The 14,286-nt window shown below is 45.4% G+C and overlaps 1 protein-coding gene across 1 annotated transcript in view; it reads left to right on the top strand.

Annotated features, from left to right (window-relative positions):
- Positions 1-13,747, top strand: part of DHODH (dihydroorotate dehydrogenase (quinone)) — a 42,530-nt gene extending 28,783 nt beyond the window's left edge. Inside the window, exons 2-9 of the mRNA XM_063945474.1 lie at positions 8,057-8,269; positions 8,778-8,977; positions 9,643-9,725; positions 10,697-10,884; positions 12,065-12,178; positions 12,473-12,626; positions 12,834-12,993; positions 13,369-13,747. Coding sequence (XP_063801544.1) covers positions 8,057-8,269; positions 8,778-8,977; positions 9,643-9,725; positions 10,697-10,884; positions 12,065-12,178; positions 12,473-12,626; positions 12,834-12,993; positions 13,369-13,447 — 1,191 coding nt within the window. The 3' untranslated portion in view covers positions 13,448-13,747. The remainder of the gene's footprint in view (positions 1-8,056; positions 8,270-8,777; positions 8,978-9,642; positions 9,726-10,696; positions 10,885-12,064; positions 12,179-12,472; positions 12,627-12,833; positions 12,994-13,368) is intronic.
- The last annotated feature ends 539 nt before the right edge of the window (positions 13,748-14,286 follow it).

Raw genomic sequence — 14,286 nt, 5'->3', positions numbered from 1 at the left:
GTCTAATCAAACTGACTGAGGTACTGATTAAGTCACCTGTGCCTAAGCATGGATAGCCTTAATTCCTGGATCGTTGCTGTGCCTTGAGGACTGCGTTTAGGAACCACTGATCTAAGCCATTGTTTCTTAAATCCAGTCGCCATGGAGCCTTAACAGTGCATTTTTCCCATTTCCTCATATTGTCATATTAATAGAAACTACACTCATGGTTCTAAAATACATTACACACAGGTGCAGCTATATATACTTTACTATAGTTTTGATCAGAGATGTGTGGACAAGGTAGGTAGGGGAGGCAGTGCCTCACCTGTCATACTCCAGTATACTCCAGGATTTTGACTATAAAAATGATTAGAATAATACAAAGAAGATATTTATAATTTCTGCAGCGGGGTACATTGGTTTCCACAGGGAAACATTGGGGTGTAGAGATGGATCTTGATCCAGGCACCAACAGGTTAAAGCTTTAGCTGTCCCAGGATGCATTGAGGCCTCCTCTATAACCCCGCCTCCAGGCACTGTGAGCTCAGTTTTGAGTTGGTGCCCTGCAGAGCAGGTCACTTAACAGGGGTGCTGCACTGAGCAGCCCTGAAAAAGCTTTTAGAAGACTTCAAGAGCTGCAACACTTAAATGGCAGGGTGACATTCTGTGCTGCGGCTCCGTCACCTCCCCAGCGGCGTTGCATACTCCCAATGGCTCTGTTCCCGGGTACTTGCGGCGGAGATGCTCCAGCTTAGGTACATGGTCGCAGACGTTCTCCTGGTTCGCGTGGCTGCTACAGAAGGGAGGCGGTAAGAGGGTCCCCCAAGCGGGACCCACCATTAAATCGTGTTCCGATCGCAGTCTAACGAGACGGACTGCGACGCTGGCATGGACACTGTAACCGAGCAGGGACCCCACTATATCCACCAGGGCATAGGAGTACAGGTCGGGTGTACTAATGCCCACTTTACTAAGAATCCGTAGTACCAGGTGGTGAGGACCAGCATAGGGGAGAAGGCGCTTGACCTGTAGCCCCTCCCCCAGCTCCGGGCACCATCTACTGCTGGTGTTCCCGCCCTGGAGCTGCCTCACACTCTCCCTCACTCCCTGACTGAGACGCTGGGCGCCATCTTCTAAGAATAGCTGCGACTGGTCTCCGGGACTGCAGGGCAAGGTCTCCTCTGTAAATCCGCCTGTATATCAGCGCTGTGATTTTACACACACTTAATTATTCTACATGTCGATATTAAGACAGCGTTAGTTAAGAACAAGTGTACCTGTGCCAGAATATATTGTACGAGTATTCTTATATATACATCCGGTCTTAGAACGTGCATTGTTATATATATTTACATTAACTAGTCCAGTGCAGTTTTATTGTCTTACTAAAATAATTATCTGCATTGTCACTTTGACTGTGGGTGCCTGTATCTGCTGTGTGGATTTCACTTTCAGTGTATCCCAGCTTTAGCTATCACTGTATTCTGTACCCTAAGGGACTAGGGGGGGGGTCATTCCTACCTGATCGCACGCTAGCTATTTTTTGCAGCGCTGTGATTAGGTCAAAACTCAGCGAAACTGCACATTCGTATGCACCGCAATGCGCAGGCGCGTCGTACGGGTAGAAAGCGGATCGGTGCTGGACGATGGATTTAACAAAGAATCCATTCGCACAGGCACTTGCAAGAAGATTGACAGGAAGAAGGCGTTTATGGGTGTCAACTGAACGTTTTCAGGGAGTGGTTGGAAAAACGCAGGCGTGTCCAAGCGCTTGAAGGCGGGTGTCTGACGTCAATTCCAGGACCGGACAGGCTGAAGTGATCGCAGCGGCTGAGTAAGTTCAGACCTACTCAGAAACTGCACAAAACTTTTTTTGGACCGCTCGGCTGCACAAGCGTTCGCACACTTGGAAAGCAAAAATACACTCCCCCATTGGCGGCAACTAATAGCTTGCGAGCGATCAACTCAGAATGACCCCCTAGGTGCGTCTGGGTTACATATATAGTGCTTCACAGTATTTACCATTAAGTGTATTCTACTGTGTACTCGGTCACATACTACCGGATTTATTCGCTGGTGTTGTGTACTGTGTACGCAGTCACGTTGTACCGGACTTAGTCGCTGGTGTTGTGTACTGTGTGCGCTGTCACATACTAGGGGATTTATTCGCAAGTATTGTACTCTGTCTGGCTGTATCATACTCATACGCTCTGCGGTTACATTCACTGAAAATGTCTAACACAAAAGGCGGGAAATCCGCGGACGCTCCTGTATCATGCAGAGCATGCGCCAAGGATTTGCCTTAGGGGGAAGTTTTGTATGACGGTCTGTGTACTATGTGCCATACATCTCCCAGTCAGTCCGCAGCTCCTGTAACCAATCAGGAGCCACCTTGGGCGGTGTTCTCATCTACGTTAAATACGCTTGTGACACTCCTTACACCCCCTATGCGACCTCCTGTACCATACAGTCACATATTGTCCCTATGGTAAATCCGCCTTGGGTGGATAATTTGTCTACCCAGTTGCAGCAATTGAATCAATCTTTGGTTAGACATAAAACTGCCCCAAGTCACTCTTGTGTCACGGGGTCATCTAGGCAGGCTCCTTCCTCATCACATTTCACTAATCTCTCAGAAGATTCTTTTGATGAGGATGGGGAGTATACTGCCCCGTCAGACACTGACACAGTTGCTTCTGACGAGGAATCTACTACTCAGGTTGATGTTCCTGACTTAGTGGTTGCTATTAAGCAGATCCTATAGATCACTGATGATGAGGATTCCACTACTGTGTCTAAGAAACCTGATAAAGTTTTAGTTACCGTCTGACGTTTAAACTTATTACAGGTTGAGTATCCCATATCCAAATATTCCGAAATACGGAATATTCCGAAATACGGACTTTTTTTGAGTGAGAGTGAGATAGTGAACCTTTGTTTTTGATGGCTCAATGTACACAAACTTTGTTTAATACACAAAGTTATTAAAAATATTGTATTAAATGGCCTTCAGGCTGTGTGTATAAGGTGTATATGAAACATAAATGAATTGTGTGAATGTACACACACTTTGTTTAATGCACAAAGTTATTAAACATATTGGCTAAAATTACCTTCAGGCTGTGTGTATAAGGTGTATATGTAACATAAATGCATTCTGTGCTTAGATTTAGGTCCCATCACCATGATATCTCATTATGGTATGCAATTATTCCAAAATACAGAAAAATCCGATATCCAAAACACCTCTGGTCCCAAGCATTTTGGATAAGGGATACTCAACCTGTACCGCAATCTGACCATTTAGTAGATATACGTAAAGAACCCTGGGCTTCTCCAGGAAAGAAATTCTCCCTATCTAAAAGTATGGTAGCTCACTATCCTCTCCCTTCAGAGTTATGTAACAAGTGGGAAAACTCACTGCCGGTGGATTTCCATGTCACCCATCTCGTGGTGTCATCTACTCTGCCTGTCACCTCACTGAAGGAACCGACAGATAAGCGTGTGGAGGGATGCCTGAAGTCTATTTACTTCCTTACAGGTGCTGTACTTAGACCCACTATTGCGGCCTCCTGTGCTGCAAAAGGAATTGAAGCATGGGTTCAGGCATTAGAGGAAGAGCTGCCTCAGGATATCTCGGACACTGCCAGACCTGTCTCATATTACCGCCGCCACCTATTGCATTCAGGAGGTGTCCTCTAAGGCGGGTGTGTTGGCGGCCAAGGCATCGACTACGTCCATCCTGGCTTGTCGTATTCCGTGGTAGAGGTCATGGAAGGTGGATCTGGACTCCAAAAATACTTTAAAGGTATTCCCTTTTAAGGGGGACATCCTATTTGGGGAAGAACTCAATAAAATTGTGACTGACTTAGCGGCTGCTAAGACTGCTTTTCTCCCAAATACTAATCCTTCTGCACAGAAGGCAAAAGGTACCATTTTTCGCTCCTTTCGACCTCAAGGGAAAGCAAAACATCAGGCATACCAGAGACAATCTCGTGCTCCCAAAACCACCAAGCCCAAGGCAAAACAATCCTGGGCAACTAGTCAGCCTGCTTCTAAACACAACAAGCCTACTGCATGACGGGACGGGCGTCCCCCCGGTGGGAGCCCGATTTCTGCGATTCACCCAGGTCTGGTTGGAGACCACTTCAGACGCATGGGTGCGAGAAGTTGTCTCACGGGTACGCAGTCTCTTTCAAGAGACTTCCCCCTCGCTAGTTCTGCAGAACGGTTATCCCTTCGGATCCGTTGAAGACGTAAGCTCTACAACTGGTTGTGCAGTCTCTCCTGGATACAGGAGTGGTGGTGCAGTTACCTCTGTCCCAGAGAGGCAGAGAATACTACTCTACCCTGTTTCTAGTCCCGAAACCCAATGGGTCTTTCCGGCCTATACTCAACCTGAAATCACTGAACAAGTTTGTGAGGGTATCCAAGTTCCGTATGGAAACACTGCGCTCAATTGTACTGGCCATGGAAGCCGGAGACTATGTGGTATCTCTGGATATACAAGATGCTTACCTGCAATATACGTATTGCCATATTGCATCAGCAATATCTGCAGTTTGCTATTGGCAACCTTCACTATCTATTCCAGGTTCTGCCGTTTGGACTGGCCACGGCCCCTCGGATCTTCACCACGGTTATGGCTGTGATTATGGCTCATCTCCGTCGCCAGGGAGTGAGGATCCTGCCGCATCTGAACGACTTGCTGATTCTGGCAAACTCCCACGATGTCCTCCTCAGTCATCTACAACTGATGGTAAACTTCCTACAAGCCCATGGTGGCTCATCAACTGGAAGAAGTCCTCGCTGGTCCCTGCTCGGAGCATAGTGCACCTGGGGGGCGCTGCTGGACACACACAGTCAATGGCTGTTTCTGTCTCCAGAGAAGGTCCTGAAACTTCAGGACAAGATCAGATACTTCCTCTCTCGCCCAAGAGTGTCAAACTCGGCGATGCAAATACTAGGCCTGATGGTGTCGCATTCGACATGGTAGAGTGTGCTCAATTTCATTCCCGCCCTCTGCAAAGGTTAATCTTTTCCAAGTGGGATGGGCTACCTCATCGGATCAGGTCTCGCATGATCTCCTTGACTCTGGAGGGTTGTCTGTCTCTGACCTGGTAGCTACAGGACCAGCAGTTGTGCAGGGGCCGTCCCTTCTGGATCCCCAACTGGGTCCTACTGACTACGGACGCCAGTCTGAGGGGTTGGGGCGTGGTGTTGGAGCAACACTCTTTCCAGGGTCGATGGACCACGGGGGAATCACACTCCTCCCGATAAACATTCTGGAATTGCGGGCAGTGTTCAATGCTTTGTCTCTCGCCCTGCCTCCGATACAGGACAGGGTTATTCAAGTACGGTCCGACAACGTCACCACGGTGGCATACATAAACCATCAAGGCGGCACTCGAAGCCGAATGGCGATGATGGAAGTGTCAAAAATCCTTCGTTGGGCAGAACGCCATCTGCCAGCAATATCGACAGTGTTCATTCCGGGAATCCTCAACTGGGAAGCGGATTTCCTCAGTAGTCAGGATGTGCATGCCGGACAGTCTTCCACAGGAAGTCTTTCAACTCCTAGTGGACAAGTGGGGTCTACCAGATGTAGATCTAATGGCATCTTGACACAATCACAAAGTTCCGGTCTTCGGATCAAGAACCAGGGATCCTCAAGCAGCGTTCGTGGATGCACTGGCAATTCCATGGAACTTTCGGCTGCCATACGTGTTCCCTCCAGTGTCACTCCTGCCCAGGGTACTGCGGAAGTTCAAACAAGAAGGAGGAATATTACTTCTAGTCGCTCCAGCGTGACCTAGGCGGCATTGGTTCTCAGACCTGCAGGGTCTATCTCCTACTTCCTCAACGCCCAGACCTCCTCCTCATTCAGGGCCCTTGTGTCTACCCGGACCTGGCCAGACTGGCTTTGATGGTGTGGCTCTTGCAGCTTCACTCCTGAGGGCCAAAGGATTCTCTGAGGCGGTTATCCAAACTATGCTGAAGGCCCGCAAACCAGCATCTGCGCGGACTTATTACAGGGTCTGGAATTCTTACTTCACCTGGTGTGCTGCTAAGAGTTACGATGCTTACAAATTCAGTACTTCCAGACTTCTGGCTTTTCTGCAACAAGACCTGGATTTAAGCCTTCGTCTCGCCTCCCTCAAGGTTCAGATCTCTGCCTTGTTTGTGTGGTTTCCGAAAAAAATGGTGTCTATTCCTGACAGTCATACTTTCACTCAGGGTGTTTTACGGATTCAACCTCCCTATGTCCCTCCTGTGGCTCCATGGGATCTGTCTGTTGTCCTGAATGCCCTGCAAGAGTTTCCATTTGAATCTCTTGAGTAAGTGGACCTTAAATGGCTCACGGTCAAGGTCCTGTTCCTACTGGCTATTGCCTCTGCTAGGAGGGTGTCTGACCTAGGCGCTCTGTCCTGTCGTCCACCCTTTCTGATATTTAATCATGACCAGGCAGTTCTTAGAACTCGCCCTGGTTATTTGCCTAAGGTGGTGTCATCTTTCACCTTAACCAAGAGATTGTGGTTCCGGCCTTTATCTCTTCTGATTTGTCCTCCAAAGAGCGGTCTTTGGATGTGGTAAGGGCTCTCTGTATTTATGTGGAGAGGACTGCCTCTATCAGGGGGATGCAGTTAATTTACCGACAATCAAAATCCCGACGGTCAACATACTGATAGCAATCGGCCGACGGTCAAAATCCCGACATGGTTAAAATACCGACATTTAAAATACTGACAAGGTCAAAATACCGACATGTACAGTGTCGACAGGTCAAAATGCCGACATGAGTTTTTCATTGAAACCGACATGTTCATACTTTACCATCCCAGTGGACATGGAGGGGGAATATAATAGTGTGCCGAGCGCAGCGTGGCACCGTGCCCGAAGCATGGCGAGCGCACGCGGTACACTTACATGGTGTCCATGTCGACATACACACAAAAAACAATGAAAACCTCATGTTGGTATTTTGACCTTGTCGGTATTTTAAATGTCGGTATGTTGTCCATGTCGGGATTTTGACCGTCGGTCAATTGCTGTTGGGATTTCGACCATCGGAATTTTGATTGTAGGTATTTCATACCGATCCCCTATCAGGAGGTCAGATTCTCTTTTTGTACTTTTTTGGTTTTTACAAACGTGGCTGGCCTGTGCATAAGCAAACCTTGGCCAGATGGATTAGAATGGTGATTGAACAAGCCTATGCGCAGGCTGGACCCCAGCTCCTGCTGTTATGGAAGCCCATTCTACTCAGCCTGTTGGACCTTCTGGGGCGGCCCACCAAGGCGCGTCCGCTGAACAATTGTGCAAGGCGGCTACGTGGTCCTCAGTGAACACGTTCATTAGGTTCTATGCCTTCGATACTTCCGCCTCCCTGGACGCTTCCTTTGGACGCCGGGTTCTCATACCCGCTACGGCGCGTTTCCTCCTATGAGGAACTGCTTTAGGACATCCCCGATGTTTTCCTGTGGAAACCAATGTACCCTCCTGCAGAAAAGGAGATTTATGGTAGACTTACCATGATTAAATCTCTTTCTGCGAGGTACATTGGGTTCCACAGGGCGCCCACCCTGACGCACCTAGCTTCTATGGGTTTGTATGGCGTTAGCCGCTAGTCCCTTCTCCTGTCATGAGAACGTGGTTCTATGTGACTAACATCTACCTTCTCTTTTACCTGCTCCTGAATTGGACTGGTTAACAAAACTGAGCTCACAGTGCCTGGAGGCGGGGTTATAGAGGAGGCCCCAATGCATCCTGAGACCGCTAAAGCTTTAACCTGTTGGTGCCTGGATCAAGATCCATCTTTACACCCTGATGTTTCCCTGTGAAACCAATGCACCTCGCAGAAAGAGATTAAACCATGGTAAGTCTACCATAAATCTCCTTATCTTCTTTGTATGTTTTCATATAATTTGTATAGTCAGAACTCTGGAGTATGAGAGGAGAGGCTCTGCCTCACCTGACCGCATGTCACTGCTGTAAAGCGCTCATGCGACATCAGCCAAAACTCTGTGAAACACTTTAACTAACTAACCACTCTCTCTTTTGCTTTTTCTTTCAGCGGCGATTGAAGGATGCTATCATTGTGCTGGGAGGCGGCGGCCTTCTGTTCTCCTCCTATCTTACTATAAAAGGGGACGAGCATTTCTATGCAGAGTATTTAATGCCAGCATTACAGAAACTGGTGCCCCCTGAGCTAGCCCACGTACTATCTATAAGGTGTGTGGCTCTTGGCCTGGTCCCACGATGCAGACAGCGTGATCTGCAACAACTGGTAGGTGCAGGCCTTTCTCTTGTAACAAATATGTTATTTGTGTGTGGGTGTATGTATATATCTGACAGCTTATTGGGGTAGATGTATTAAGCCTGGAGAAGTGATAAAGAAGTGATAAGTGGTAGGTGATAATGCTCCAGCCAATCAACTCCTAACTGTCAATTTACATATTGGAGCTGATTGGCTGGTGCGTTATCACCTTGCAATTATCACTGCTTTATCACTTCTCCAGGCTTAATACATCTGCCCCATGTCATTATTAAAGAGCCATCACAATCCTCTCTTTCTCTCTGCATCCTATTATTTCTTATTTAAAGACTGCAACATCATCCACTTTCTGTACTGGATCAACACTTGCTAGAATGCGGCCTATTTCTAATTCATTTCTAGACTGGACTTAAATATTCCAGGAGCCCACAATGGCTTCCTCCAGTGTGTGTAGGAAAAGGTGCAATTGGAATCTTATTTCCCTCTTACCCCCTTCTCATTGAGACTTTTTTTCTCCTAGGAGATGACGGTACTAGGTCACAAGTTCCGGAACCCGGTGGGCATAGCAGCTGGGTTTGATAAGCATGCAGAGGCTGTGGACGGACTCTTCAAAATGGGCTTTGGTTTTGTAGAAATTGGAAGTGTTACACCAAATCCTCAGGATGGAAACCCAAGGCCTAGAGTGTTTCGCCTTCTGCAAGACAAAGCGATTATCAACAGGTAACCAGACACTAAGGGGTCAATCCTATTCCCTGCCAAGACGTTGTGGTGGTGCTATTCCGCACTTATGGAACGCAGTTAGCAGATATCTGCGAGTCGGACACTAAAAGGGGTCCGCGAGGGGTGCGAGTTCAAGTGCCGTTGTCAACTGTCCTAGCGGCAGCATTAATGTTTGCAACAAACATGCCAATATAATCATTCTGATTGATCGCTGAAAATCTGGGTCTGTGACCAGTTTGGGCATATGTGTGATGGGCAGAATGGCTCATATCTGGTATACAGTCTGATTATAGAACCCAAGCAGGTGGGTGACCAATGCCACGCACACACACACACATACAAATACCAGTCCTCATTAACTAGATTTACTTATCAGTATGCCTGATAAGAGCACTGATCGATCCCCATCTACTTTAGATCATGTTTGTGGTTATTATAACCCTACATGAACTGATAGTTGCCATTGACCCTGAAGTTATCTATAATGCCCAACCCGATCATTCTGAGTGTGGCTAGGGTTAAGATTATCCTCCCGCATAATCTCATTTTGATCGGTCTTGGCAAGAGGAAAATAATCTATGTACGACTCCTTTATACAAGTTTTAACAGATTCTTTTCAGAATTATTTTTCATCTAACTGGTTATGTTCCGTGTTTCTTCCCCAGATATGGGTTTAACAGTCACGGTATAGAAGCTGTACACCGACGACTGCTGGAGAGGAATGAGAAACAGAAGATGCTTACATCCGGTCAGGAGAGCCGTCTTACTATGTGATCCCTATTGTGGCTATCAGTAACACAGCACTGTCCTTGTAGCCATCAGCAACACAGCACTATCTTTATATTGGAATACATACGATATCCCGGAGGTGGGGATGCCGGCTGTAAAAATACCAACAGAGGCATCCCGGAGGTGAAAATCCCGACAGTCCCCCAAAAGCTAACTTTGATCCCTCTCCCCGTTACCCTAACCTACCTTTCGGCACCTTAAACCTCTGCCCCTTGCGGCCTAACCCTCCCTGGGGGTGCCTACCCCTAACTCCCCCTACCCACAGCCTAAACCTAAGACCCACATCTGCAGCTTACCAGAAGTGAAGTCCTGCGCTGGCTCGGGATTCCGGCGTTCCGCATCCCAGTACCGGCATTTCAATTGATATCAGGATGCCGTTGTTGGCATCCAACTGCCTGGATGCCAAACGCCAGTATCTTAAACGCACCCCCTTATGTCAACTGATAAAAAAACAATCTCTGAGTTATGTGTATAAGGGCCACCAGTATCAGACTCTGCATCAGTTCATTATACACTTTCACCTCCCCAGTGTCTTCTCCTTCTGCCTTTAGCCAGGCTTCTTATCACAAACGTAAACTTTGGGAGGAGAGATTGTTTAGATTTATTTTACAAGGGAAAAGGACCTGACTCAATGGAAAAGATGTATTCTGCTGCTGAGAAAGAGGTGTTTAGCTGCAAACTGCCTGGAATGCCCTTCAAAGCATTAGATAATTAGGGAACATATTCTAGTCTTAATTAGACGATTCGTCTGTGAAATGCCTATAAGATATTTATTTGATGATTTACTTTCCTGTTTGTATGCTGTTGTCACAGTTTACTATGTGTCACTTCATCTGTTTTTTTTTTTTTTTTTTTTTTTTATAATCTTGTTCCCACTTAGTTTTTTCTTTTGTTTTGTTTATACTGTTAGTTGCATTGTCCTCTCCACAGAGGGAATGCCACTTGGTGTAAACCTGGGGAAGAATAAGACATCTGAGGATGCCGTGGCTGATTACACAAAGGGAGTGCAGGAACTCGGACCTCTCGCCGATTATCTTGTTATCAATGTATCAAGTCCAAATACGCCGGGCCTGAGGGACTTACAGGGCAGAGAGCAACTACACCACCTTCTGACCAACGTGGGTCATTGCATATGCTCGTCTGATGCACAGATTCTTAATGTGTTGGGGCATATTTGCATGTCACGATAGAAGGCGGGCTTTGCCTCAAAACTTTATGCTTAAGAAGAGGAAAACTTATTGTAATATTGATAGATTAGAAAGCACAGTACTAAAATATGCAGGGTAATCAAGTCAGCTGTGGATGTGTAGTCTCTTCACAGCGATTTATTTAAACTGGAAGTTTGGGCAACGAAATGGAGTATGAGGTTTAATGTGGAAAAATCTAAAGTTATGCACTTTGGGACTAAGAATAAACAACAAAACTACCAATTAAATGGGGAAAATATAGGGGAAACAGTATTAGAAAAGGATTTGGTGGTGTTCAATGATAGTAGCTTTAGCAGCAGTACACAATGTCAAAGTGCAGCAAAAAAGGCGTTAGCATGCATTAAAAGGGGAATTGCGTCAAGGGATGAGAGCGTAATCCTGCCACTGTACAAATCATTGGTACGGCCGCATCTTGAGTATTGTGTACAGTTCTGGGCACCACACCATAAAAGAGACATAGTAGAACTTGAAAAGGTTCAGAATTGATTAAGGGGCTGTAGACACTGGACTTTCTAGATTAGACATGTTTACACTTGATATGAATTGACTAAGAGGAGATATGATTAATATTTACAAATATATAAAGGGGCAATATGCGGAGCTATCATGTGAGTTGTTTATTAAGAGTCCTTTACACAAAACGCATGGGCACCCATTAAGGCTTGAGGAGAGGAAATTACGTACTCAGCGCAGGAAGGGATTCTTCACTGTAAGGGCAATACGAATATGGAATTCGCTGCCAGAGAAGGTTGTAATGGCGGACTCAGCCAATGCGTTTAAAAATGGGTTAGATATATTTCTAACGGAAAAAGATATCCGAGGATATGGCCTTTAACCAGAATAGAATAGGGAATATAATATAATTCAGGTTGAACTCCGATGGACTACTGGTCTTTTTTCAACCTCACCAACTATGTTACTATGTATTATAATTTAATACATCTTAATTGTGCATGTGTGTGTGTGTGTGTATATATATATATATATATATATATATATATATTTATATATATATATTAGGCTTAATTATTTCATTATAGTGTTCACCTTGCAACCACAGGTCTGTAGTAATCTGGATTCCTACTTCTAGGTAGTGAAAGCCCGAAACGCCCTGCCATGTGGACACAGACCGTCGCTACTTGTGAAGATAGCACCTGATTTGTCTCTACGCGATAAGGAGGATATTGCCAGCGTGGTGACAGAGGTGCCATTCTAAATGAGAATGTTTATCATTTATAAAGTGCTTCATTTGTGTGTATAACTTTTTTTTTTTTGAGTACACATTGTGCTGTTGCAGTAGGCAGTACTCACCACAAGTGATTTACATCATCTAGATAGGTGCATGTTTTCCAGATCTCCTTTCATTGCCAATTCTGTGAGGAGACAACCCTTCTTTATTTTCTGACATATTGTTGGGGAGTGTAAGCAATTGACAGTGTCTGGCTAGATTCATCTTTTTTAGTATTGCTAACAATGTCTCTGGTCAATGTATACGCAGCTTGGTATTGACGGTCTCATTGTCACTAACGCCACAATCAGTCGGCCCTACACCCTCAAGGACCCCCAGAGAAGTGAGACTGGCGGGCTGAGCGGAGTTCCACTGCGAGACATGGCCACAGAGACTGTGAGAGAGATGTATGCGCTGACCTCAGGTGAGATCCATGTGGGTTATAGAAGGAGACGATGTGCCGCCGAGCATCGCCCCATTGCTTGGCTGCACACATATTTGCCAGTTATGGTAGCCACTAGATTGGGGATTTTCCTGCGCACTATATAGGGGTCCTGCAATGTTCCATTCCGGAATGTGATATGAATGAATTGCTTCACTAACTCCATCTGAATACTCATTTCTCCCGCAGGTAAAATTCCAATCATTGGAGTAGGGGGTGTCAGCTGTGGTCTGGATGCCCTCCAGAAGATCCGCGCAGGGGCCTCTCTTGTTCAGCTGTACACAGCGCTCACTTACCAAGGTCCCCCCATTATAGGAAAAGTAACTCGGGAACTGGAGAAGTTGCTTAGGTGAGTGGTAGTGGCCGTGTGCCAAATCGTCACCATTGTTTCCCTTGTTTAGGCAAAAGCCAACTGTGTGGATAAAATGTCACACACTAAACTTTTCTTATTATTAGAGTTTATGTACAAGTGTATCTTTGTGACATTTCTAATAGACAGCACACAACTTAGTAATATGTACAGTATATGTATATATATTTTTTAATTATACTGTATTGTTCATTTAAATAATGGCTATTAGCTGCTTCTCTGATGGCTGAGTAGCATATTATGCCCCCATGCTGAAATACAACTGCGTTCTATGAGGGGCATTACTGGGGGCTGTGGTTCAGCTGGAACCTCAGTTTGAAGAGTTAGACCCAAATTGTTCTGCTCTCTCCACAGTGAGCAAGGCTTTTCCAGTGTCTCGGAAGCCGTGGGTGCCGATCATAGGAAACAAATACAGAATTCAGCTAAATCATAAGGAACCTCCTGGTCTTCGATGAACTCAGCAGAAAGTAGCCTTAAAAAGAAGGCCGATCTGGAGAACACGATGGATGAAGATCAGGCCCTTGAGAATGTTGCTTCCTGCATTTCCATTATTGGTACGGGATGAGTTCTTAACACCACAGTGGTTAGCCTAAGTGTTGCGATTTAATGTGTAAGCCCCTGTGGTTGTGCAGTCACCTAGGAATGTTACAACTTACTAGTTCTTTGAACTTTAAGGCTCTTTTTAGCAAGGCTGAAAAGCACTGATAATCTTAATAAAAATGAATTGAATACATTTGTTTTCATTTTTTTTTAAGTTTTTAGGGCTCAACGTAGATAAAACTACATGGAAACTTTTTTTGTTTTGTTTAAAGAATACATTGTTATTGAAATACATCGAAAGAGCAGACATATATGAAGACATAAGAACATCCAGAACAAAAACATACAGTCCACTAGACCATAACACATTCAATGCAATTTTTGTTATATATAAACCTTATTAGGTATATAAAAAGAAGAAAGAAGAGGAAGGAAGTAGAAGAAGAAGAGGAGGTCCATCAGGTACAACCTAGATCATATAGGGTCACAAGACTAACTAGTAAAATATACAGTAGATGATATACAGATAATAACCTCTTAAATCCTAGAAGTAGAGACCTTGGAATATGCAAACCAGGGGTCCCAGACTTTATTATACTTATCGGACCTATCATGTAGGGAAGCCCTACATGGAAACTTTTGTTATATATGATGCTAATTCAGGCATAGAACGGCCTTTGGTTGATGTCAGGTCTTTACATCAAAGGTAAATGAATTTAGAGGAAGAGGCCA

Source organism: Pseudophryne corroboree, chromosome 11, assembly GCF_028390025.1.
Source record: "Pseudophryne corroboree isolate aPseCor3 chromosome 11, aPseCor3.hap2, whole genome shotgun sequence".
Taxonomy (NCBI): Eukaryota; Metazoa; Chordata; class Amphibia; order Anura; family Myobatrachidae; genus Pseudophryne; species Pseudophryne corroboree.
The sequence above is the reverse complement of the archived record's forward strand: the minus strand, read 5'-3'. Positions and strand labels throughout refer to the sequence as shown.